The sequence below is a fragment of the Tursiops truncatus genome, chromosome 10 (assembly GCF_011762595.2).
Source record: "Tursiops truncatus isolate mTurTru1 chromosome 10, mTurTru1.mat.Y, whole genome shotgun sequence".
In the NCBI taxonomy this organism is placed as follows: domain Eukaryota; kingdom Metazoa; phylum Chordata; class Mammalia; order Artiodactyla; family Delphinidae; genus Tursiops; species Tursiops truncatus.
In genome coordinates, this window is record NC_047043.1 from 53,577,746 (window position 1) to 53,605,132 (window position 27,387).

Below are 27,387 nucleotides of genomic sequence, written 5' to 3' on the forward strand. Positions count from 1 at the left end.
TCCATACTGTTCTCCATAGTGGCTGTATCAATTTACATTCCCACCAGCAGTGCAACAGTGTTCCCTTTTCTCCACACCCTCTCCAGCATTTACTGTTTCTAGATTTTCTGATGACGGCCATTCTGACTGGTGTGAGATAATATCTCATTGTAGTTTTGATTTGCATTTCTCTAATGATTAATGATGTTGAGCATTCTTTCATGTGTTTCTTGGCAATCTGTCTTTCTTCTTTGGAGAAACGTCTATTTAGGTCTTCTGCCTATTTTTGGATTGGGTTGTTTTTTTGTTATTGAGCTGCATGAGCTACTTGTAAATTTTGGAGATTAATCCTTTGTCAGTTGCTTCATTTGCAAATATTTTCTCCCATTCTGAGGGTTCTCTTTTCACCTTGTTTATGGTTTCCTTTGCTGTGCAAAAGCTTTTAAGTTTCACGAGGTCCCACTTGTTTATTTTTGTTTTTATTTTCATTTCTCTAGGAGGTGGGTCAAAAAGGACCTTGCTGTGATTTATGTCATAGAGTGTTCTGCCTATGTTTTCCTCTAAGACTTTGATAGTTTCTGGCCTTACATTTAGGTCTTTAATCCATTTTGAGCTTATTTTTGTGTATGGTGTTAGGGAGTGTTCTAATCTCATACTTTTACATATACCTGTCCAGTTTTCCCAGCACCACTTATTGAAGAGGCTGTCTTTTCTCTACTGTATATTCTTGCCTCCTCTATCAAAGATAAGGTGACCATATGTGCATGGGTTTATCTCTGGGCTTTCTATCCTGTTCCATTGATCTATCTTTCTGTTTTTGTGCCTGTACCATACTGTCTTGATTACTGTAGCTTTGTAGTATAGTCTGAAGTCAGGGAGCCTGATTCCTCCAGCTCCATTTTTCGTTCTCAAGATTGCTTTGGCTAATCGGGGTCTTTTGTGTTTCCATACAAATTGTGAAATTCTTTGTTCTAGTTCTGTGAAAAATGCCAGTGGTAGTTTGATAGGGATTGCATTGAATCTGTAGATTGCTTTGGGTAGTAGAGTCATTTTCACAATGTTGATTCTTCCAATCCAAGAGCATGGTATATCTCTGCATCTATTTGTATCATCTTTAATTTCTTTCATCAGTGTCTTATAATTTTCTGCATACAGGTCTTTTGTCTCCTTAGGTAGGTTTATTCCTAGATATTTTATTCTTTTTGTTGCAGTGGTAAATGGGAGTGTTTTCTTAATTTCACTTTCAGATTTTTCATCATTAGTATATAGGTATGGCAGAGATTTCTGTGCATTCATTTTGTATCCTGCTACTTTACCAAATTCATTGATTAGCTCTAGTAATTTTCTGGTAGCATCTTTGGGATTCTCTATGTATAGTGTCATGTCATCTGCAAACAGTGATAGCTTTACTTCTTTTCCGATTTGGATTCCTTTTATTTCTTTTTCTTCTCTGATTGCTGTAGCTAAAACTTCCAAAACTATGTTGAATAATAGCGGTGAGAGTGGGCAGCCTTGTCTTGTTCCTGAATTTAGTGGAAATGATTTCAGTTTTTCACCACTGAGGACGATGTTGGCTCTGGGTTTGTCATATATGGCCTTTATTATGTTGAGGAAAGTTCCCTCTATGCCTACTTTCTGCAGGGTTTTTATCATAAATGGGTGTTGAATTTTGTCAAAAGCTTTCTCTGCATCTATTGAGATGATCATGTGGTTTTTCTCCTTCAATTTGTTAATGTGGTGTATCACGTTGATTGATTTACATATATTGAAGAATCCTTGCATTCCTGGAATAAACCCCACTTGATCATGGTGTATGATCCTTTTAATATGCTGTTGGATTCTGTTTGCTAGTATTTTGTTGAGGATTTTTGCATCTGTGTTCATCAGTGATATTGGCCTGTAGTTTGCATAAAGTGTAACATTTCGAAACATCAAGTCAAAAAGCATTTAAAAAATCTATTTTGGCACTTTAACATGCCTTTAACTTAAATGCCCATTTTAGTATTCATTGGTCCCCAAGCTGAACATTTTGAAAGATATTTATTCACAAATCATGATATTTTTCCCTCACATAGTTAAATAGAAAACAAATGAAACATCACGTGTCATTTGTTAAATGGGAAGAAGTAAAATTGGTCCAGATATATCATGAATATTATTAAATATTGCATTTGAAAGAATACTGTAGTATAATCAATAATATATTCATTGAAAATATACTTTTTTCCTAAAAACTGCTTGCTTAATCATCTTGCATAAAAAATAGTACAGAGGGCTTCCCTGGTGGCGCAGTGGTTGAGAGTCCGCCTGCCGATGCAGGGGACGCGGGTTCGTGCCCCGGTCCGGGAGGATCCCACATTCCGCGGAGCGGCTGGGCCCGTGACCCATGGCCGCTGGGCCTGCGCGTCCGGAGCCTGTGCTCCGCAGCGGGAGAGGCCACAACAGTGAGAGGCCCGCATACCCCAAAAAAAAAAAAAAAAAAAAAAAAAAATAGTACAGAATGGTTAGGTTAGAAATATTCCTAAAGTGGAAGATTCTCTGTCCCTCTGCAATGATCTCAGGGGTTCTTGGTGCTGGGAAGCATCGTAATAGTCTAAGGAGTTAGGAGATGGGCCCACAGTGAGAGCAGCTGGCCAGGGGAAGCAGAGGAGGGGTTGACGCTTTGTATCTTATCTTCGATGTGATGAGAGGGGGCTCCATTCATTAATTAAGTCACCAAAAAGAAGATGGAAAGGCACGTGCTTGAACCCAGATTTCCCCCAGTCTTCTTTTGCTCTGAGACAGCTTTAGATTAGGACACAAGAGAAGAGGAAAACTTGGTCTGTTTCTTATACGGGAACAAAAGGAAGCCTCACATTTCTCTGAGTCTTTGGTGATAAATGTGGAGCAGAGCCTCTAAACAAAGGATAGACAGCACCCTGGCTGTCTTAAAGTTACAGCCTAGAAGTCGGTGCTGCGCCAGTGCTTGGACTCTGGACGCACAGGCCTTGGCAAATGATTTCCACCTGCACACAGCCTCCCCAGGTATGATTAGCTTGCCTCTTCCACTCCCTGCTATACTGAGTGCTTTGCCTACCTTCACATTCAGAGCTGCTTCTGCTGCGTTTTGTTTTGTTTGTTTTGTTTTGTTTTTGCGGTACGCAGGCCTCTCACTGCTGTGGCCTCTCCCGCTGAGGAGCACAGGCTCCAGACGCGCAGGCTGAGCGGCCATGGCTCACAGGCCCAGCCGCTCCGTGGCATGTGGGACCCTCCCAACCACTGCACCACCAGGGAAGCCCTCTGCTGCTTTTTGCTACTAGAGATTACACTTTCCTCATAAACCCAGGTCAGAAGAGCACATTCATTGCAGCGCCCATGGTCATGTCCCGGTGACTGTGTCTTGGCTCATAGGAAATTTGGGGTAGTGAAGCCTGAACATTGTGAGCTAGATGGGGCAGTTCCAGGAACTTTTTTTGGCATTTGGAGTCCTTCCTGGTACTATCAACACCCAGTTTGTTCTTCATGTAAGGTACAATTCTGCAGGGAGTGAAAATACTTTCACTTTACATAGCATCATTTGGTGGAGACAAATGCCAATTACCATGTAGTCAATGCCGTGTCTGAGGACGTGTGACTCATATCTGCTTGATCTTCATAAAAGCCTTGGGAAGTTGGAAATTAATAGGCAAGCAAGACAAAGCTCAAGGATAATAGATAACTTCCCAGTCACGGAGCCAGTGGGTGGAAGACTTAGCAATCAGCCTCTTGTCTGTCTGATTACGGAGCCTGTGATTTTTCTATTAGGAAGCAGAAACTCAGATTTAACACCAGGAGGCTAAGTTGAAGTCTCATTTAAGTATTCTTTTACGGTATTTCATCTTGCTGATAATTCCTTTAAATATCTGAAACAATTATGGCTAAATGTATTAAACTTGAGACTAATATATAGCAGAACATTTTCTAAGCCAAATATGCTTGGGGAATGCGGGGATCAGTTAAGGTCATTGTGGAAATAAACTAGACCCTCCTTTTTTCTTTGTCATTTTCTCCCGAAATATTCTTTGCCCATTGTTATCCATTTGATCTCAGCCATCTGGTTCTGCAGCCAGCAAAGGAAAATGTCAAATTCAACAAAATGAATAGTACTGCTTGAGTTGAATCATAATTTAACTTTTTTTCTCTACCCTACAGGATACTGAAACAGTAACATAACTTAATAGTACTTCCTAAGTTATTATCAATTTCCTACAAACAATGCCATTTCCTCAAAATGGAAAGGCAAGCATTAGGGCTGAGAGTCAAATATTCTGCCCTAATGGCCAATGACGTCTAAATTTGAGAGTTAACATTCACTTAATTGCTGAAGCAGTCATGCTAAGTGCATAGTCTGACACATCATCAGGTGTTAAAAAAAGATAATTTCTGAGGGGAAAAAAAACCCATCTATAAAACCAAGAGACAGTACTCTGCTAAAATTATCATCCACCTCTCCTTAAAATCTTCATTTGATCAGGTTGGCGCAGTGGCTTGGGGAATACCGCTTGACAGAGGAGTGTATTCCTTGTACTTTTTTTTTTTTTTGCGGTACGCGGGCCTCTCACTGTTGTGGCCTCTCCCGTTGCGGAGCACAGGCTCCGGACGCGCAGCCTCAGCGGCCATGGCTCACGGGCCCAGCCGCTCCGTGGCATGTGGGATCTTCCCGGACCGGGGCATGAACCTGCACCCCCTGCATCGGCAGGCAGACTCTCAACCACTGTGCCACCAGGGAAGCCCTCCTTGTACTTTTTGAAGGGAAGAGGTGTGCTGGTTATTCCATTTGCTTCTCCTCTCATCACATAGCCATTCTGCATCCTTCTGTTAGCTTCCTTTGTCCTGTGGCTTCCAGGTGGGTTTTGCTAATGGAAGGCGTCAGAGGGCAGAGGAAGAGGGAGATCAGAGTCTCTTCAGCTCCTCCCTCCCTTGCAGTGCAGTTGGTTCTCCAAGTGGCCCCTAGGCTCTTACTGGCTTCTGGTAACACTGGCTCCTCCCCTGAGACCTGCAGGCTGAAGGGAGAGAACGGTCCTTCCTGTTGTTAGGCTCTGGGTGCCCCTCGCTCGCCTGTTGGTCACGTAACATGCCTGTTCATTTGGCAATACTCTCTTTATTAACACCTCTTCAGATGAATCATTGGAGCGCAGTTCTGTTGCCTGCCAGGACCCTGAGCTGGAGGTGGGAAGAAATTAGTAGATACGCCTGACGTAATTCTGGTTCTTCTAGGCTGCATGGCCCTAAACAATCTACCTGGATTCCTTGTGCTTCATTTTCATTGTCTGTAACATGAGAGTCATAACGGCACCCGCTCCACAAGTGCTTAACTCAGTAAGGCATAGGCCATAAAGGTTACTATTAGCTTGGATGAAGAAAGGGTTGAAATGCTTGTTCTCCTGGTTTGAGTTAATGCAAGCGTGGTCCGTATTAACCCAGTATATGACCTCCTGGGAATGTTGCCTGTTGGTAAAATAACTGCTAATATCTGTACCTGAACATTGAGATACAGTCAGGCTGATAGTTTCAAAAGAGATGGTTTGATTCTGGTTTTTGCAACTCATGATATGTTCCTTGAATCTCCGAACTTAACTTTTCTTTTTCCCTAATGCCCTACTGTGGGTTATCTTAGAAAAGTCTGTTGGTAGCTCCTAGAAACAAGCTTGGTGAACTCCAGTTCACATACACAAGTTATATTCTCCAAACTCTTAGTAATAACATGATAACAGCAACAGAGCCAATGCATGTGTGGCTAGGAAACAAAACTATGCCTAGCAGTCCAGTCTGTCTTATTTGGAGGAAGCACTATATAGCTTATATGCTAGCAAAGGGACTAACAGGAAAATGGGATTTAGTCCCCAGTTTACGAGAAATTCTGTGTGTGATCCTGTGCCTACTTAGCCCTCTAAACCCCAGCTTCATCACCCAGAGCTTGTTGGGCCAGGAGATCTCCGATCCATTGTTCCCACTCAGGTTCCCACTCAGCTTGGGGGGGGGGGGGCAAGAAGAGATTTAGAAAAGCAAGGAATTCCAGCCGTATGCTGTAGGAGGGAAAGTAGGTGAGGTCCAGGTTTCTTGCTTGCCTTTTTTTTAGGCCAAACGAAGATTGAGACGACACAGTCACAAGGGAGCATAACCATGGGTTAGCAAACTCACAGTTATGTCGCAAAGACACGAGGCTACAGAAATCTGGTTTGTTTTCCTAGATGCCTCACCAAGTGCTAGCAGATAGGTATGAGAAGGCCAAACAAACAGTGTCTCCAATGGGTTTTCCTTCCCTCTCCCACTCCCTATTTCAGCTCCTTCCCGCATCTTCTCCTTTCCTTTTGTGGACCTATGCCTATCCCATTAGCATCAGGTGGAAGTGGAAAACTGTGCTGTGCCCTCTTGATTTGCTGCTGGCAGGAACTGCTTTTTTCCAGAGGCAAAGGGGCTAAGAGAAAACATTTGGCAACCAGTCGTCTTTGTCTTTATTCTACTGTGATGGTGATAAATTGTTTCCCTTTGGCCCTGCCTCACGCATGGGCAGGACTGGGGGCTCTCTCGCTCTTCTGAGTACATTTGCTTCTTCATTCTTTTCCTTGACGTTTTTGTTTGTTGGCTTATTTTCTGTAATGTGGCATGGTAAGAGTCGTTTAGGGTGAATGCAATGAGGATGGTTTTCTTTATCAACATCATTGATAAAATGTTCTTGAGACACTGAATGTAGAATACGGGGCTAGGCCCGGATGTATAAGATACGCTTCCTCTTCCAGAGGATTATAATCTACCTGGGAAGCAGGACCTAAATCAGTAATAAAATTTAATTCAAGTTCATACAAGGTGGAAAGTGAAAAGAGCAGAGGCAGGGCAGTCACATATCTTGGTCATTGCCAGGTGCTCAGTCCCTGGGATTTGTCTTACAAGAGGTGCATCTTGGACCATCCTAACACCCCTTGAGAAAGGATGGTCCCCATTTTATAGATAAGGAAAATGAAATCAGAGAGGAGAGATGGCCCCCCACAGGATGTGATGTGCCAGATTCCATCACCCACTCTATGAAGGGAAAAGTAAGCGGGTTAAACAATAGGAATTCAAGTATTTATTGAGACCCAGGGTCCAGCAGTGATTCCCAAAGTGTGGTCCCCAGACCAGTGGCATCAGCATCCCATGGGCACTTGTCAGGAAGGCACATTCTCAGGCCCCACCCAAACCTACTGAATCAGAATCTCTGGGGGTTGGAGCCCAGCAATATGTGTGTTTTAACTTGGTCACTTTAACCAGGTTATTCAGAGACAGGAAAATGTTGAGAACCATTGACCAGGGAAAAGAGTTCCAGCTGGGCGGGGAAGCTGGCACTCAAACATGGAGACAAGAGGATGAGGCAGGACTAAGTGGCAAACCTTGAGAATCCAAAGCTCCAAGAAGGCAGCATACACTTCTTGCTGGGAAGGATGGCCCTGGTTTAGCACACTCTCAGCACAGCCTGGTGTCCTGCCACGGACAGAACCTGAGGCCTTCGCTGGTTCTCTTAGACCCAGCGTATTTGCATCATCGCATTACATTGAAGTCAGCAGGCAACAAAGGTTGTGACTGTCTTAAAATGCTCATGCTCTATTTGGGTGCTTATAAAGCATTTAACCATGATGAAATGTGAGTTTTACTCTTGCAGGCCTTGGGTGGAAGACCATTTGTCCTTCAATTTTACTTTTACTCTAATTATTGTGAAACAGGATTTAAGTGTGGACCATATACTCTGATTCCAGCTAAAAAGATAAGCACATTTGTATTTGTGTGGACAAGCCTGTAGATTTCTAATTGTTGTCTCAACCCAGATAAAAGCAACACTTTTAAATAACAGTTCCCCGCGTGGTGAGATTAAAGATTGTTCTTATTGCTGTTAACAAGGATAATCATGTGTTGATAACGTAGATGAACAGAAAGTATCTCTTTATTGTTGCTTAGAGTTGTGACATTATCTGGTGCCCAGCAGCTTTACTTTGGGGCCATCTGTCAGAAAACTGATAAAGAGACAGCGAACAAGGGAATCAGGAGTTATGTTCCCTGAACCCTATGATGAGAACTTTACAAATGTTTATCCCCATATTTTCTCCTTGGAAAACATTAGTTATGGATAGAATACGTACATTTATACCAAGTTCAGTTGTGGGTTTTTTGTTTTTGTTTTTGAGCTATACATTATATAATTTAGAATCACTCACTCTTTGGTTGTAATAAAATGTAAGCAAGTTGACTTTTAAACTTTTTTGGCATCTTGAGATTGAGAACGGACTGATGTGTCTACTGGACTGCAAGGAAAAAATCAGAAGAAACTAAATCCTGAAATCAATTAGAGCTTGGCATTTTGCATATATATGTTCAAAGGACGTGTGTCCACAATGTACCAGAAAACATCATGCTGGTGCTTCAGTTTCTTCACAGCCCAGTGTACATCCACTGTACAGCCCAGTGTACATCTCAGTGTACAGTCCAGTGTACAGTATAGTGTATGGTCCAGGGTACATTCCAGTATATAGTTACAGTCCAGGGTATATTCCAGTGTACAGTGTATAGTGTACAGTCCAGTGCATATCACATGTATAGTGTACATCTCGTGTGCAGTCCAAGGGCACATCTGGTGTACAGTCCAAGTGCAATCTGGCGTATAGTCCAGTGCACATCTGTGCACATCTGGTGTGCAGTCCAGTGTATGTCCAGTGTACCATCCATTGTACAGCCCAGTGTACACCCAGGGTACGTCGTGTACCATCCAGAGTACATTCCAGTGTACGTCCAGTGTACAGTCCAGTGTACAGCCCAGTGTACAGCCCAGTGTACGTCCAGTGTACATCCAGTGTACAGCCTAATGTACAGTCCAGTGTCTGTGCCTGTCTTCTCCATGTTCATAAAATCCTATGAATGGCTTTTACAGTCATTCTTACAAGAAATGTCAAAGAACAAATAGTCAATAGGTTTGAAGAAGGAAGGATAAAAGGAACAAAATTTAAATGAACTGAAAATTGGATTGCTTGACATTGAATTCAGGTCAGTGGTATACCAGAGCTCTCTTGTTCTGGCCCACACGAGCAACATTCAAAACATCAGGCATTTTGCCAGCTGATTGTTAAGCCCTTTATAGCTTGAAATTGGCCACAGTGCGAATAGTTACACCAGGGAAATCAGCAAGCACTACAAATCAGGGCTTTTGTTTATCAGAGAGTTCATGTTCTAGTGGACAACGGACATTCATGACTATGGTACAAACTCATCCAACATGTGATGGCACTAAAACTCCTAGATGCCAGTGTCTGGCAGTTCACATCCTAAGTATTTCCCCAGTGTGTCCCTTCTCTGTCATCCTACCATCTCTGCCTTAGTTCCTGTCTTTACTGTCTCTGCCCTAGATTATTGCTCTTGCCTCCCAGCAGACTTTACCAGTGGAACACTGTTATTGTTAAATCTACCACTAGAATAAAGTTTAGTTAAGAACCCTGGCAGTCTGGAATTGAAGAAAAGAAGATAGTTATCTTTGACTATTGGGAAAAATAACGTATAACACTTTCCTATATAAACAGAGCACGTCTGATTGACTCTAAAGTAAGTGGTTTTTGGTTTTTTATGTTTTTTTTCTGTTTTGATGTGGGTTTCTACAGATTGAATCTATGACCATAGAACTTACTTTCAAAATAGTTTGGCCAGGGACTTCCCTGATGGTCCAGTGGTTGGGACTTCGCCTTCCAATGCAGGGGGTACAGGTTCGATCCCTGGTTGGGGAGCTAAGATCCCACATGCCTCCCTGCCAAAAAACCAAAACATAAACCAGAAGCAATATTGTAACAAATTCAATAAAGACCTTAAAGACTTTAAAAATGGTTCACATCCAAAAAAATCTTAAAAAAAAAAAAAAAAGTTGGCCAGGGCTGGGTTCCAGTGACAGTAATATGATCACAATGGTATTGACCCCATGACCTTTGACCTCACGATTGTCCTGTTCTAGCCAGCTGATCAAAAGCAATTCGTCAGTGAAAATAGCCACCAGAGGGAATGCTACTGTGGGGAATGATTAGACCCATCTTTGTCTTGACTTTGCCCCGAGCTGAGTCTGGGGAAAGAACTCCTCCAAGTTGCCTCAGCAACAATTCGCTGTCACCCAGCCTGGTGTGAGCACATCCGTAATTAACACTGGTAGATGTGCAGAAACGCAGGAATGCCGCATTATCTTCTAAGCCACATGGCCTCATTAATAAAGTAAAACGTTTGTGAGGCTCAGGCAGGTTTTTTCTCCCTCTGGGCTGTGGAAGCTCTCTGGCTGTCAGCACAGCACTCAGGGCCAGGAAAGTTCAGAGAATTACTTCAATAATATGACAGCCTCGTCCTTTTAAAATGGAATTCAATGCCGGCTTCCCTCAGAGGCATTCATTGAAATTCCATGCATGAGCCATTCCTGTAGTCACTTAACAATGTCTGTCTCTCATGTTTGCCCTGATTTAAAAAAAAAAGAGAGAAAGAAAACCGACTTTGTAGTTGCGATAACATGGATCTGGATGGTCTAATTACATGAAGAGGCCCCGAGCCTGCAGTAATAGGATGGTTCATCTGATGTGTACGGCCATTAGAAACTGACCCACGCGTGGACGTTCAAGGGGGACAGTAAAGAGGCTTTTAAGAATTACACTCTGTGCAGTAGGAAAGCTAATGAGCAAAAGACCAAGTAGGAAGAAAAACTACTGCTTCAGGAAGTGTAGTTCCATTTACGGCCTGTGACAGCTGTCCTCAAGTTCATATGGATGACTGGGCTTCCCTCTATTCCCATGCAGCCCCCCCATGGCTCATTCTGCATCTTGTTTTTCAGGAATGAAACCACTGAATAATAAACGGTGAGGAAGAGAAAGGGGATGGATGCAGAGTCTGCCAGTAAATAAGATGCAGGCAGACACACAAAGATGAAAGAAGTCATAATGGGCTTCAAGAGCCCCCAAAAAAGCAATTTTTTATACTTCTCTTTTTGACTTTTTTATGCTAGTTTACTTCATATATTAAGAAGAAAACAGTATCTTATTATGATGTCCGGGCTAGATATTTTTATCCTAGATCTTAATTTTTGGACACGTTTGAAAACAAGTGTCTTCGGATGCAGTCTGTACGGCTTTCTTGTTTTAAAAGTCCTATGTGGCATTTCAGGTCACATAATTTGGGAGGTTGACGTAGAGGCAAAATGCTTCAAAAGATACACACCTTGCTTTTCAAAGTGCACCCCCCTTCACCTACACTGTCACACCAGGGAGTCAGCACCTAGGAGTAAGAGTGGGACAGTGTCTGTAAAGGCCAGTGAAATCAGATGCCTCCTTAGTCCCAGAGGACCCCCTGGTTCTGGGAGGCCTCAACATCAGTGGAACTGTCGAGGGCATCTTCCATTCTACCTGAGGTGGGCGAGGGGCTATCAGTACCCCAGATCCACTTTCTGAAGCATAAGGTGGTGGTTCCTCTTTCAGGAAACCATAGCGATATCGTGATACCATAGGATACATCTGTTCCCCCTACTCAAGCCTACTTTGAGCACCAAGGTGCTGTAGGTAGATGAGGCCAGAAAGGACCCCTGTCTTAAAGACAGTGCCTTCATAACGAAGTAAAACTGGGGAACAGAGCCGTAGTATTCATAGAATTAGAACACTGATGAGAGCAGTCTATAGACTCCGAAAGTACAGCCGCCTCTAAGTGCCCTGGGGGATTTTGATTTCTCTGACATCCTAGGCTGTTTCGCAGAGTTTCTGTGTATCGTCTCTCTCTTACCCGCTTTTATCTTTCAAATGCTACAGATACTATTTTTGTTTCCAAAGGTCAAGTGACTTTCCTAGGGGCAGCAAGTTGCCTGGTGCAGTCAAATAACAGAACTGATGTTACACTGAATGTGCAAATAAGTTATTTTTACCTTATATTTTAAGAAAACAATCCAGAGTAAATATACAGAGTCTTCAAAGATTGTGAGAAGCGTTATTTGAACCGGTCTTAGTAATTGAAAACTGTAGTTTCCACTGATTAGAAACTAATTAAGTAAATGAAGGGACTAGAATCCATTTGACCCTACTCCAACCTGACCGCCTGTCTAGTGTCCCAGTATCTGAGTAACAAACCTTTAAAATGTTATTACGTGGTCTGAGTTGATTTTGTCGGGCAATTATGCTTTACCTTTTTTTTTTTCCTTTGATATCAGCAAGATCTTGTTCAACAGACTATGGATCATAACTCTTGTCCTCTTTACTTAACTATTGAGAAAACAATTAATGCAATGAATAGCCATTGAGTACCTGCCATGCTAAGGGGATTTATGTTAAGCTATGAAAGTTGGAAGAATGTATTAATACTACATTTAGGGAGTACTACAATTTAGGGAGTAAAAGCAGGGATGCCCAAGTGAGAAAACCACAACTTAATTTCTAGCTTTCCCTCCTACTAGCTGTCTGACCCTGACAATGTCTACATCTAAGTCACAGTTGTCTCTTTTGCAAAAGGAGTTTAATAACACTGACTGCCTCCCGGGATTCTTGTGACAATAAAGTAAAAGTGCTTAATTTACTGCTTGGATCGGAGAAAGTGATCAACAATTATAGCTTGTTAGCTCCTTTAAAATGGAAAATCCTTAAAGAAGATGAAAGTTTAGAGGAATTGATAGGAAACCAAGAAACCGAACCGGGCAGATATTAGGCAGTGGTGTGTGCAATGCATGAACTATAAAAATTCGGCAAAGGGACAAGCCAGCCCTGGATAAGCATTTTTTTTCTTTTTCATAGTCTTCACCAGCCATGCCACAACTGAACTACTGTAATTCCATCTCAATACCATGTACAAAGAACAGAATTTGAATTCAGAATCAGCTAGCTGGTTCCTTAGAAACCTGGAGAAATGCATGTATGTTGGTTCATCCAAGATAAGTCATATTTTCTATTAAGCAGATTATTAACTTTAATCATTTGAAAAGGCATTCTACCATATTAAGAATACTTAATAAACCCAACAGGAAAATTACACTGCTTGGGTGGGTTTGGGGAGGTGATGAGAACTGTCTAGCTTCTCAATTACTTTGCTCTGTAGCTATTTGCCCTCCTAACTACACCCTTCCTCATCGTCAACCTTTATAACCAACAACAACCAGGGAATCAAAACCCTGAAAATACAGGTTACGGCTTTGTCATCCATTCATTTCCAAAATGTTGGCTCTGTAACAGTGTATTCAAATAAGAGTTAAAATAATGTCAGTCACAATCATGCAATTTATAATTCCTAAATTGTAATCCCAATTAACATTCTGATTTTTCATAAATATGCTACATCCAGCAAAATGTTTCCTTGACAGAATATTAATGAATTATCCTCTGACTACAAACAGTATTCAATAAGTGCTGTATTTTAGTCAAAACAATATTAAATTTTCAGATTTGTAAGCTCCAGACATTTTAAATGGTATAACTCCTCCGTCTTAGTAGAGGGCACTCATTTATTTGCTAGGAGGCATTTGTCCTTTCCTAACCTTTTTACCTTCAGAAAATAAATGATGCATGTGACTTGAAAACTGAATTAATCTCAACTGAAAAAGGAATAATAAAAATAGCTAATGTCTTTATGATCACCATAGCAAGCCTACAGGGCAGTTACTTTTGCTATTTCTGTTTTGTCAGATGCATTCTATCTACTAATCCTCAATAAATGTGAAAAACTGATCATTTCACAGCTAAGAATTGACAAACTGGAACACATTTCTCATTTGAATAGATGAGATAAGCAGGTTGCCACCAGCCAGCGTTGCCACCTCTGCCTTCAGGCGAGCTGTGTCCCCGGTAGACCCTGTTAGTTCGTGCTTAGGTCACTGCTATCACATTTCTATTTGTCTATTCCTGGACCGGAGCTCAGATTCACATTCCAAATAGCCTCCTGTCTCAAGGACCATTCTGCTGCCTACCTTCTGTAGCATCATGTAAAGAAAAGGAGCCCTCCAATTAAACCATTCCAGGTGTACATTTCTTGCCTGGAGAGCGCACTGAGAAATGAATGGGGTTCATGAATATAAATTGGGCTTTCCTTACACTTAAGTTTTCATTTGGAAATAATTGTATGGCATGATTCGCTCCCCACATAAATCTTTATTTGCCTTAAGTGTGTTTACTGTGGGAATCCCAGTGCACAGCTGGTAGCCCATTGCTATGCATGACTGACTATTAAAGTTCACAAATCATCAGGCAGAGGGGGCTTGGGGAGGGCGACATCGCAGTGTCCCTGCATCTGTGTGCTCAGCAAAGATGAATCACACCCTCCCAGGCCGTGCACCTTTACTGGGACGAGGCCACCCAACCTCACTCTTTTTCTCTCCTTGAATATTTGACAGTTGCTTCCCCTTTCTACCAAGACATTCTGTTTTCTGTATGTCTTAACAGCTCTGTTATCATCAGACTTATTTTTCCTTTCACCCCAATTTTGGTTTATAGAGCTGATGTAATAAATGAATCTTTCATAGGCCACCTCAATTTATTTTTGAACGGACTCTGTGAAACAGAGTCATTTTGAAGATGACTCGGTGAAAGGATGGAACGATTCAATAAGCAAATACATCATCTTTAGATGCAAGGCCACTGGACCTCTCCTGCCCTCCCCTCTCCCCTCCTTTCCTCTCCTCTTTGTTTACATAATAGCCGTGTGTATTCTGCAACAGGACCATTGAGGCCAACTGGGCTTTCACCAGAAGACCAAATATAAGTCAGACTCTTAGAAGACATTTCTCTCATTTTCAACCTGTACTTTGAATCTTCAGCCAGAAATAAGGCACCATTACACAGACTTGGAAGTGTGTTCATATTGCCTGCTCTTGTTATATAACTAGGAAATGGTAAGGAAGGCTGTGGTCATAAATCTTCTATAGTCATGCCAAGTTATTTTTTTAACATATACCACAATTCATATGACAGTGAATTTGACGTGGCTAGGAGTAATGTCATAATAATAGTAAAACAGCAACAGAATTTTTTTAGGGCCAACGGGTATATGAATAAGAGTGGTAGATCTAGACAATGGGAAATCATAGAAAACAGTTTTTTACAATTAATGTTTAATTTCTCCCTGCATATGAGGCATTCTGGGAGGTAGTAAGGGCCATGACATGGCCTAAAGTCACATTTCTTGTCCCCCAAGTCTGATGATTTTTCCATGCTGTATAAACTGCCACGAAGCATATGTAAGGGAGGCTTTGACTGTGTTACCCCAGCACAACGTAACTGGAGGAAAGGTGGTCAGGACCCTTACTTATATTCTTAATATGTGGTGTCTTTGCGAGAATGCAGAATAACCTAGTAAGGAAAACCATTATGACGGTGGAGTAGGGAGAGTAATGTGAACGTGAAAAAAATGGGACACATAAAGGAGGTCAAAGGATGACTTTCGAGATTACACACCTGCTCCACTTACCAATCAGTGCAGGCACAGTCCAGGCCTCCCAACTCGGCTCATCCCCAAGTTTGCTCTCTCGGGTGTTCCAAACTGACCACACCTTATTTCCATCTCCTTAGATGAATAGAGTTTAACTCAGTGACTATCTGCAAGACACATTTCCACAGTATTTCTAAGATGAGTGAAAACACATTTTTTCAGAGCAAAAGAGAGCGAAGTACTGTCTGTTTAAAATTCCATTATAGGGCTTCCCTGGTGGCGCAGTGGTTGAGAATCTGCCTGCCTTTGCAGGGGACACGGGTTCGAGCCCTGGTCTGGGAAGATCCCACATGCCGCGGAGCAGCTAGGCCCGTGAGCCACAACTACTGAGCCTGCGTGTCTGGAGCCTGTGCTCCGCAACAAGAGAGGCCGCGATAGTTAGAGGCCCGTGCACCGCGATGAAGAGTGGCCCCCACTTGCCGCAACTAGAGAAAGCCCTTGCACAGAAACGAAGACCCAACCCAGCCAAAAATAAATAAATAAATAAGGAAAAATAAAAAAATAATAAAGGAATTCCCTTTAAAAAAATTTAAAATTACATTATAGTCTTTATGTAATTTTACCCTTTCTCAGTTAAAACTCTCACATGCACTCAAAACGAGGTCTATTTATAAACAATGTGGATTGATTAGGAATCTTTTACCCTTTGTTTCAATTTTTAAAATCTGGTTGTAAAACAGTGTCTGCGTTAAGAAAATCTAGGATTGTAAAGACTTTCTCACAGGGAATTATATTAAGACAGCAGTTCCACTGATTTCCAGACACTCAGTAAATAGTCTGAGCTCTGGAAGGACCTTATTTTACAGCATGACGTAAATCTGTCTTATTTCTCTATCACCATGTCATTTTCACCTACATTACAACTTTCTTCCCAATATTTGTAAGAACAGTTCACAGCCTTCATTCAAGAATGCATTTTAAACCACATCTTGTAGTAGGGATTAAGATAATTAGAATAAATCCTGGTCCACTTAAAAAAGAAGGAAAAGAAAACCTACCAACTGACCCATCCAGCAGGTCATAAACACATACCTTCTTTACATGTTGTACTCTGCATTATCTATGATATGTACATGATCCCCCATGGGAGTGTTTTGCCAGAACGTTTTCTTGGGAGCTAGTGGTAGCACAGAATAAAAGCATGATACACCTGCTGTTGTTACCTTTTGTCTAAGTCAATGAACGTTGAATTATGTAGAGTAGGGAGTCATTTTGTTCACTAGGGTATGGAAAACAGAATGCATCCTAAGTTAACAGGCTGTTTGGTGATCTCTGTGTGAAGTGAGGTGATGCAGAAAAGCGAGAGGGTAAGAGAATGAATCAAATTAATTAGGAAAAAACTTGATAATGTGTGACGTCTCCAAATATCATTGAAACCAAAGCAAAAGATAGATCTGAAAGGTTTAATTTACAGCAGTCAACCGATGTCAATACAGGTTCCGGTCTTTGCATCGTGAAGAATTTACCACTGTCACAACCTGCTGACTGGACCACTCTTAAGGATGGAAGTATCAGTGAATTTTTTGGAGTCATACCCTTGTCCGCCCTAAGAAGCAAAACATGCGTTATTAGGAAATACACACTCCTGATACAGAGATTGAAAGGTCTGCAGGTTGCCTGGTGAAGAAGTGCTCTCATCCCATACAATATCATCATTGTTCTTCTTGGTACAACCAGTTCAAATGGTGTTCTTTCTTCACAGGTTACCAGCCGCTCTTGTCTGGTCAACAGGGGTTCCAAGGCCTCGTGGGGGTACAGCAGCCGCCTCAGAGTCAGGGCATGATGAGCAGCCACCAGGGAACTCCAGTGCAAAGCGTGATGCTCTCCTACCCAACCGTGTCTAATTATCAGGTGCATATCCGTAACTTGGAAAATCGTGTTTTATAAAGCAGCACTTGCCTAAGTACAGGCTGTGGGTATGTCCCCACATCGGCTGGTTGGCTGGGTGGTAGGTGCTAGGCCCAGCCAGTGCTGACAGCTGATTTTGAGTCAAGATTATAATAGACAAGCAGAAAATGGGAAATGTATACTTCTGTAGCTACTGTGGCTTTTGAATGCCCTGCTAAGTGTGATTCCATACAGACTTTGTATTCATGGAAGAAAATTCTTTAAAGTTCTATTCATGAAGACCTTCGGGCATTCTGTTGAAATTGTACTTACTGGGAGAAAGTCCTCACAGCAAATTTTCATTTGTTTTTGGTCACACTCAAAGAAACTTCATTTCACCACAAATTTATCTTATAAGGGATTTTAAAATGGCATCTCAAGATTCATTTAAAGGGCATTTATTGGACCTGACAGCTGCATTTTCCAGACTAAACCCACACTGGGTATTTAAAAAGTGTCATGCCCCCTTCTGTAATGTATATCCTGAAATACCCTGGCAGGGGGCAGGGGGTAGTGAAGGGTTGGTGAAACACTTTAATCATTAAATTTAGCTGCATCAGGTACTTCTGGCCCTGGAGAACTTATCCTCGGTCCTCCTGCCCTGACAATCCTTGTTCACACTGCATCAGTTTCTACCTCCAACTGGATAGGAGATGTTCTCTGAAGCTGCAGGTTGAGAGCGAGCTGGTGTTCCTGGGACAGAATCCCCTTTTACTATCGATGGCTCCAGACCACTTTGCGTAAAACCGGAATGGGAGCATGGCTTTTCAAAACTGAGAGAAATCCGGAGTGGGAGGTCCAGATGGCAGTCCCTGGAGGGCCAGGAGAGAGGAAGGAAGGAGGCTCAGAACTAACATCTCCTGAGCATGTACTTCTAGCCAGATGTGTCCCAAGAGCTGTACACCCCAGCAGTCCTTTCAGGGGCACTTTGAAGGAGGTTACATTATGCAGATGGACTCAGAGAAACAGAGAGGTTAAGTGACTTGCCCAATGTGAAACAGCTGATAAAAGGGAGAGCTGGGATTCCAACCTAAAAGCATGACTGTTTTTGATGACACCACTGTAGCTCATGGGACACCCCAAAATAACCTCTTCATACAGGCTTCTGTCTTGTGTCTTCCTACAGGTGCCAATGACCCAGGGTTCTCAAGGACTGCCCCAGCAGTCATACCAACAGCCAATCATGCTACCTAACCAGGCAGGCCAAGGGTCCCTCCCAGCCACTGGAATGCCTGTGTACTGTAACGTCACACCGCCGACCCCTCAGAACAACCTTAGGCTGATGGGCCCTCACTGTCCCTCCAGCACTGTCCCCGTGATGTCAGCCAGCTGCAGGACCAACTGTGCCAGTATGAGCAATGCTGGGTGGCAGGTCAAGTTCTGAGCACTCTGGCCACGGTACATGTCTTCAGATACTACTCATGGCCTTTAAGGGAGGAAGAGCAAGGTGCGAAAACTCACTGAGGACTTAAGTATTCACTCAACACCCAAATGACTGCTGCTGGTATTCTGTAAAAAACAAAACAAACAAACAAAAAAAAACAAAGACTAATCCACACATTAGCTGGTTAATGGTGCATATTTCCGTCATGTCTGCTAGGTATGCCTTTCTAGCTTAGCTAGTGACATGAATTCATCAAGGTAAGATTTTCTCCTACCACTGAATACCACTGTGTAGATGATAATATCCCTAATTTGGATTATTAGTTTTGTACTTTGTGTTGACTTTGTGATGCTGAAAGTATTTAAAAATTATATACTGAAATCACATTGTACCAAAGCTGTAATGGAAAAGAACTGATGAATGGAAGGAATAATTTATATACACTATAGAGTTTTCTTTTTTTAATGGATATATACTGTATTGTAGTGTTTAATCAAAATAAAACTATTTGACCTTATGGAGGAAGGTCATGTTTTTACCACCAGTTTGCTTCACTCTCTGTTCCAGTATATGTTGGCCTATGTGTCACTGTTATCCCTTTTGAGCACTATTTCATGAATAATGCACAGAAAAGATGTTCCAGGTGTTTGTAGATGAACTGGCATCACCTTGGTAGGCAAACACTGAACCAACTGTAGTTTCTTGTCACGAATACTGCAGGGGTCCTGAAAATCAGGCAACATTCATCTCATCTGTTCACTGACTTCACATTTTTGAAATGTGTACCTTGCTTTTAGTTTTAGGCCCATTGAATGCATGTAGCTATACTTCACCAACTAGGAAAACCTGAGTATCCTTGGTAACAACAGCTCTACACCAAACTCTATACCAAACCCTGATCCACCTCCATTCAAATTCCATCACCTACCTGGAAAACGAGATACCTCTGCTTAGAGGGAGATTAAAAGAGGCACAGTCTAATTTATACTGGGTCACACAATGTAACGTACCACTAGTACTGACAGTAGGTCAGTATCTCAAAGGTGCTGTTTGTCCTAATAATTGAAAACAAGGCAAAATATTGCAATTTGTTTACAAATACTCAGAACATTCACACACAAAAAAAGAAAGAAAATTAGAAGAAGGCTGTTCCTGTCTAATCCCAAAATGTTTAACTCCCTATAGATTCTGCAGGTAAGACTGATTTATGACAACCTTTGAAAAATAATATCAGAACTCTGTATACCATCTTTGGCCCTTCCAGATTTTTTTTTTTTTTTTTTTTTTTTTTTTTTTTGCGGTACGCGGGCCTCTCACTGTTGTGGCGTCTCCCGTTGCGGAGCACAGGCTCCGGACGCGCAGGCTCAGCGGCCATGGCTCACGGACCCAGCCGCTCCGCGGCATGTGGGATCTTCCTGGACCGGGGCACGAACCCGCGTCCCCTGCATCAGCAGGCAGACTCTCAACCACTGCGCCACCAGGGAAGCCCTCTTCCAGGAGATATTTAATAAGGGACTAAAACCCCACAGCTTTCACTTTGCTATGGCAGTACAATGACTAACAGTTTTGTATTTTATACTCTTTACCTAAAAACCATTATTACCAATGAGAAGGATTTGGAAAGTATATCTGGATAATTACCATTGTTTTTCATATTATCACATTCTCTATATTAGATTTTTCCATATTCATGTTGTTTAACTGGAGATAGAGTTAGGCAGCTAGTTAGAAACTCAACCTACCAGATTACCATTCCTTAATTTTACACTATTGTTGTATTTTTCCTTTAAAGGGGATTTTTTACACATACTATCATTAGTTTTATTCCTTGTGAAAAGTCTGTCCCATTTCCCCAAATCTCAGCCTACTGATTTCTTCATAATAAGTAAACCCTATGAAAGACGTTATAAAAAGAGGATGTTGCATTTTTTTAAATTGAGCCATTAAACCAATAGGCTGAGTAGCTTTTAAACCAAGAGCTGCTCTGAGAAGAAGCTATGTGTTTGCCTAATTAATATCTTCCCCTAATAGAAGGAGGGGGCTGACCAATATAGATTCATTTTTAAATATATTCCCCATGTAGCCCTCTGATCTTGGCAGTGATCCCAAACTCAAGGATCCAAATATGAGTCTGAATGTTTATTTTCTTTTCATACAATTCTGAGAAATTTTGAGCATTTCTTCAATGATTCTTAGAATTATTGAGCCTTCTTTCCCATGGATTTGAAACATACGTCATGCTAATAAGAATAAAGACAGACCTTCTTTCTTGTTGGCCATTCTTCTCCAAATGTGTTACACTCTTTCATATTTAGACATTTGACTTTATTGCATAAATCCCTTCGGTTACTGTTTCCAAGCTGAGGCATCTTCCTTACTTTCACTAAATATTTGTATCCAGCATTACCTTATTCCTAATCTCATGTTATGCTTACTGTCTTTTTACATTTGAATGTTCAAGGTGGTTGTGTAGAGTGCGGGTCCCCAACCCTACCGGTCCGCAGCCTGTTAGGAACCCGGGCCGCACAGCAGGAGGCTTCCCATTGCCCTCATTACCGCCTGACCATCCCCCCCAGCCCCACACCCACATCCGTGGAAAAACTGTCTTCCACGAAACTGGTCCCTGGGGCCAAAAAGGTCGGGGACTGCTGGTGTAGAAAGACAGTTGTTATTAGTGAAGCACTTGCAGAATTTAATTTACCTTCAGGAGAACATTCCGTTTTTTTCACATTAGTTACAATTTTATTACAATCACATTTTGAAAATACATATTACATATATGTCTATAAACTTATATAGATACATACACATGCAAATATACAAATATACATAGTCATCCCTAATGATCCTCCATGTGAATGTAAAAGAAAACACAAGTGACTTACGCATTCATTTATTCAGCAAACTTTTATTGCATACTTCATTATATCCTAATTATGTGGCACAATTTAAAATAAAAGTGCAAATAAATTTCACGCCCATAGATTTGTTCTTGTAAGTTTTATCATACATTTGGATATTCTGTGATAGTTGGAACTAAATGTGCTAACTAGGATACCGATGAATTTCAGCCATAATTATTTTATTGTTTTAATATCGTTCCCCAGGATGTGGGGTAGGATAAGACAGTGTGTTATATAATATTATGGAAATGGATTTATGTCATTAATTATAAGTATAGTTGGAGGATTTAGATAAAGTCGTAAATCACCATAACAAAAGAAGTGGGGTGCCTCTGAGCCAGAGCAGCTTCACAAGAAAGGATGGAAGGACAAAGCAGTTCTAGCTCTTAACTCTTAGCAATTCTATTTTATGTGCAGCAAAGCTTTAGCGGCATGTATTTTCTTTTTCCCTCTTGGACAGAAACTTCTGTACGTAAGTGCCCTGTCTTAAGCTGCATCACAAGGCACAGTTCCTATAACCCATCAGGATAAAACAAATGAGACTGAACAGAACATGGAGACAGCACAGGAGGGCTGCCAAGTCTCCATCACGACATATTCTGTACCAATGAAATCGGATAAGTCCCTCTTGTTTAAAAAAAAAATGGTGAGACATCTATCCATTCTGACTCACAAAACATTTTTTGTTTTCTGTACTTTGCTGGATGCCACTTCTACACAAGACCAGAAATCTTTGCTTCTTCCCATACTATTCTGTCCAAAACCCTCTTTACTGAGAAAGTTGTTCTCTTTAGGGCTTTGACACTGTTTTCCAATAGTTCTCAGCTGTAGTGTTTGTTTCAAGTTCAAATCTTTATCACTTGCCTTCTGTGAAGTTTTGTAACCTCCAGTCTTCTCCCCCCAAAAGATCTGCCACTATTATGTGTCACCAGTGGCAAGAGCTTTTCACTCTTGGAGCTGGGTTCTCTGCTCCTCTTGGCATTGTGTACACAGTGGGGGTGAGAGGCATCTGATACTATTCTTCTGAAGAGGAAAATCATTTTCTGATTGATGTCCTAACACAGAACTGAGTCTTCTACTGGGCATGAGGTTGCTTCCTCTCAGACAATAATAACCAGCTCCCTGACTGCAGCAGCTCAGGGAATGCTCTGAAATTTGAGTTTGTTATTTGATTTGTTTTACTGCTTTATTCCATATTACTCTCAGTATTGTCATAGAAGGAGAAGGAAGAGGTCAGATACTGAGCAAATAGGAGGAGACGTAAATCTGAAGGGGGTGAGCCCTGAAACCGGATTCGATGGACAGTCAAGGAGCAAACGCAGCAGGCACTCATGATAATGTGTGTGCCACTGATGCACTGGTCAGACCGATTCAGCATCCTGTCGGAAGAGAGTCGCTTTTTGAATGTTCAAGACTTCACTCCTTTGGTGTGTGGTATATACAGAGGATGGGGGAGACATTCAGGGGTGCGGGGGAGAAGATGAGGCATAGAGTATAGAGATTCTGGAATTAAAAGTAGGACGGGGCTTCCCTGGTGGCACAGTGGTTGAGAGTCCACCTGCCGATGCAGGGGACACGGGTTCGTGCCCCGGTCCAGGAAGATCCCACATGCCGCGGAGCAGCTGGGCCCATGAGCCATGGCCGCTGAGCCTGCGCGTCCGGAGCCTGTGCTCCGCAACGGGAGAGGCCACAACAGTGAGAGGCCCGCGTACCGCAAAAAAAAAAAAAAGTAGGGCAGCTGGGACTTCCCTGGTGGCACAGTGGTTAAGAATCCGCCTGCCAATGCAGGGGACACGGGTTCAATCCCTGGTCCTGGAAGATCCCTCATGCCATGGAGCAACTAAGCCCGTGCACCACAACTACTGAGCCTGCGCTCTAGAGCCCACAAGCCACAAGTACTGAGCCTTCACACCACAACTGCTGAGCCCACATGCCACAGCTACTGAAGCCTGTGTGCTCTAGGGCCCGTGTGCTGCAACTACTGAGCCCGCATGCTGCAACTACTGAAGCCCACGTGCCTAGAGCCCGTGCTCTGCAACAAAAGCCACTGCAATGAAAAGCCTGCACACTGCAATGAAGAGTAGCCCCCACTCGCCGCAACAAAGACCCAAAGCAGCCAAAAAAAAAAGTAGGGCAGCTTATTTGAAGTTCTGAATCATGTTTCTTGCTAAAAGATCCAGCGTCCCCATAAGAATGGCCCAAGAAAACAGATCTGGTTAAATATGGGGGCAACTTAGGGCCTTATTGCTCTCTCTGTACCCCCAAAGTTTTCATTGTATTAATAGCTTGGAAACCATTGCCGTTTGCATTGCCGTAATGCTATCATAAAACACCCCCCTTCTTGTAATTCGATTCCTTTGCGTAGAGTTTGCAGCTGACTCTTCCGGGTTCTCCAGCAAGTAAGTCAGTAGGACCTCTGTCTGGGCACTTACAACATCCCCCTTTTGTATAAAATACCTCAGCTTATATAGGATTCACATTTCCTTGAAGAAACGAATGTGCGTACCATCCTATTATGGGGTGACTGGAAGAAACACCAAGCATATAATGACATCTGGGTCACTTATAGCCGTCCCATGAATTGTTTCTAAACTGATGAAAAACACAGAAGCAGGAAAACAACCTGTTTTTTTTTTTTTCTTTTTAAGAAACAAGACAATCACCTGTCATTTTCAAGTGTTTAAATATTTTTGTCTACAAAAAGGAGACCACATTTTCAGGTGAAATGCACGAGCCAATTTCATCGTTTTCAAAAGAGAGAGGAGTCACTTAAGGTGCTTAATGGTAATGTAATAGGGAGCAATGGCCTGAGACAGAAAAAAGCAGCAATTTAAATTGGACATTAAGAAAAATTTCACTGGAAGCAAGGGCAATTATACAATGAAATAATTTCCTAAGGGAGAAACAGTGAGGCACAATTAAAAAGAGTTGTTTAAAAGTGAGTAGATTAAAAAACACTTGCAGCTGAGGCTGCTGGAGGATCGTTTTATGATTTATTGCTTTACTCTGCCTGTGTGTCATACTCACGAGACTTCCCTGGCTCAGCTAGCTTACCTTCCATCAAGGAAGGATCTGCATGGTGCCAGAGGTCTATGATGTCTGTATTTATTTTTCTTTATGCAAAAATGTAGACAGAGCTCTAAATGGAGTATCAGTGAAAAAGGCAAGGAGAACCTAGACGGCTCTAGTTGTTCGAAAACTACTCTGTGTCAGTGTCCTAGGATATTTTACACACATGCACACCTCTCTCTCTCTCCAATCTTATTTAAACCTTCCCGCAACTAATTGGTTGACCTGTTCAAACTGGTGGCCACTAATCAGTTAGTATTACTGGCCATGAGGATACATGACACAATTATTCCTTCACACAGACATAATGCTATGCATGCAGCGTGGGGGGTAGATAAAGCATCCTTTACCTGATGTCCAACATCTTGCGCTTGAATCCTAGCTCCCATGATCAAGCACCCTCAAAAACTAACCTCTGGGTCCCGTCTGTACAGGTCTCTAATCATTGCTATTCCTTTTTTTTTTTTTTTTTTTTTTTTTTTTGCAGTACGCGGGCCTCTCACTGTTGTGGCCTCTCCCATTGCGGAGCACAGGCTCCGGATGCGCAGTCTCAGCGGCCATGGCTCATGGGCCCAGCCGCTCCGCGGCATGTAGGATGCTCCCAGACCGGGGCATGAACCCGTGTCCCCTGAATTGGCAGGCGGACTCTCAACCACTGTGCCACCAGGGAAGCCCCTGCTATTCCTTTCTTAATCTCTTTCCTCCCTTATCAGGACCAGCAATTTTTCAGCCAGTTTATGTAAGGATTTAACACTAGTTACCAGCCTACCAGCCAGGAGAGGAAGGGAGGCTGCCTGCTGAGGGGGAGAAGGGATTTCACGGTGCTTCCCAGCCCAGCGCCGGGGAGAGGCCACCTCCAGGCACTCTGAAGGTCCAGAGGGGCCTGCAGAACCAACATTCCCCGGTACATATATCAAGATGCTCCCAGGCCACGTTTCGGGATTTCTGGTTTTCTTAACCAGGGCCCTGACTTTAGCACGGCAGGACTTTTCAGCTGAGCATTCAATGTCTCTGGAGCTCTGAAATTGTGAAATCTTATGTTTGCTGTTTCCTGCTCAGCTGTGTCCCCTCTTCTACAACAGAAGCTTGAAGCCTTTTCGTGTGCTCCCAAAGAGGCCCTCTGGCTCTCACCCTTAAGACTTGAACTGTGAATGGTCTTTGGTTCTTTGTTAGCCCTCCGCAGAGTGTCCATGCAATTTCGCAATAATTCTAGCCACCGCTCCACTGCCTTGCAGGCATTTTCTCCTCATGTCTTTCATATGCTTGAATCATCAGCCCTTCAAGGGCACTTTCCCACACAGGGATGCTTTGCCCCATCACACCAGGGCAATATTTAGCAAGGGAACCGTGTGTCAAGGGACTCAGAACAGCATATTACACCACTGTTCGCACCACTTGTATTAGTTCAGGCCTCTGAAAAGCAGATGCCAAGATGGAATTAGACTTTTTAGAGATTTAGAAGGAAAATTCGGTAAGGAAAAAATGTGTGGGGAGTTGCAGGAAGCCATCAGAGTCATCTGACTTGATGCAAGTCTGACCTCTGTGGAGGAGAGAGGAAAAGTCTTAGAATTCAATGCAATTAAAGAAAGTTTCATTGAGAGCTACAGGGGGGTCCTCAGGTCAAAGTCTCTGTCAGAGACCCACATGTCTCAGGAGTGAGCCTACCGTAGCATCTCTGCTGAGCTCATTAGCGTCTTGGGCAGTGTGTTTGCCTTGGTGTAAACGCAGTGATGGTTTTCAGAGTCCCCAGAGTCACAGATATAAGAGGTGCATTCCTATGGCTGCCACACACAGAGACCCAGAGTTCTTCCATCTTGACAATTCAACCTTCTGTATGGCCAAAGTCCTCTGCATTCAGCCAGTGGATAAGAAGAGTGAGAAATGACACACATCACGGAGGGAGGGAGGGAGGGAGACGGATGGACTGAGAGTTTGGGATTGGTAGATGCAAACTATTACATTTAGAATGGATAAACAACAAGGTCCTAATGTATAGCACAAGGAACTATATTCAATATCCTGTGATAAACCATAATGGAAAAGAATATAAAAAAGGAATGTATATATGTGTATAACCGACTCACTCTGCTGTAAAGCAGAGACTGGCACAACATTGTAAATCAACTATACTTCAATTAAAAAAAAAACAGAAGTGACACACATACCTCTATTCACAAGGATGCACTTCATTGAACGGAGAGTCTGAGAGATGTGTACCTGGTTTGGGGGCCACTTAGCAGCAAGAAGTCTACAATAAAGAACAAGAAATGCCTTTGATGGACAGCGGGTCATTCCTGCCACTTAGAATAAATAAAAGTGAGTAGAGGGCTTCCCTGGTGGCGCAGTGGTTGAGAGTCCGCCTGCCGATGAAGGGAACACGGGTTCGTGCCCTGGTCCAGGAAGATCCCACATGCCGCGGAGCGGCTGGGCCTGTGAGCTGTGGCCGCTGAGCCTGCACGTCCAGAGCCTGTGCTCCGCAATGGGAGAGGCCACAACAGTGAAAGGCCCACGTACCGCAAAAAAAAAAAAAGTGAGTGGAAAGCTAACAAAAATGTCGTCATTTTGATGGCATGAATGATGAAAAAAGAAAGAAATATTAAACAATATTAGAAAGGAAAAACGGCCTAACTACAAACACACTATAAATCACAAAGTGTCAATGCTCTGAACAACTTTATGCAAATAAGTTTTAAAAATACTGTATTTGCAAAA

At 42.5% G+C, this 27,387-nt stretch overlaps 1 protein-coding gene across 1 annotated transcript in view; it reads left to right on the forward strand.

Annotated features, from left to right (window-relative positions):
- The window catches only part of ARPP21 (cAMP regulated phosphoprotein 21), a 125,595-nt gene extending 106,359 nt beyond the window's left edge, over positions 1-19,236 (forward strand). Inside the window, exons 19-20 of the mRNA XM_073810976.1 lie at positions 17,135-17,283; positions 18,446-19,236. Coding sequence (XP_073667077.1) covers positions 17,135-17,283; positions 18,446-18,703 — 407 coding nt within the window. The 3' untranslated portion in view covers positions 18,704-19,236. The remainder of the gene's footprint in view (positions 1-17,134; positions 17,284-18,445) is intronic.
- The last annotated feature ends 8,151 nt before the right edge of the window (positions 19,237-27,387 follow it).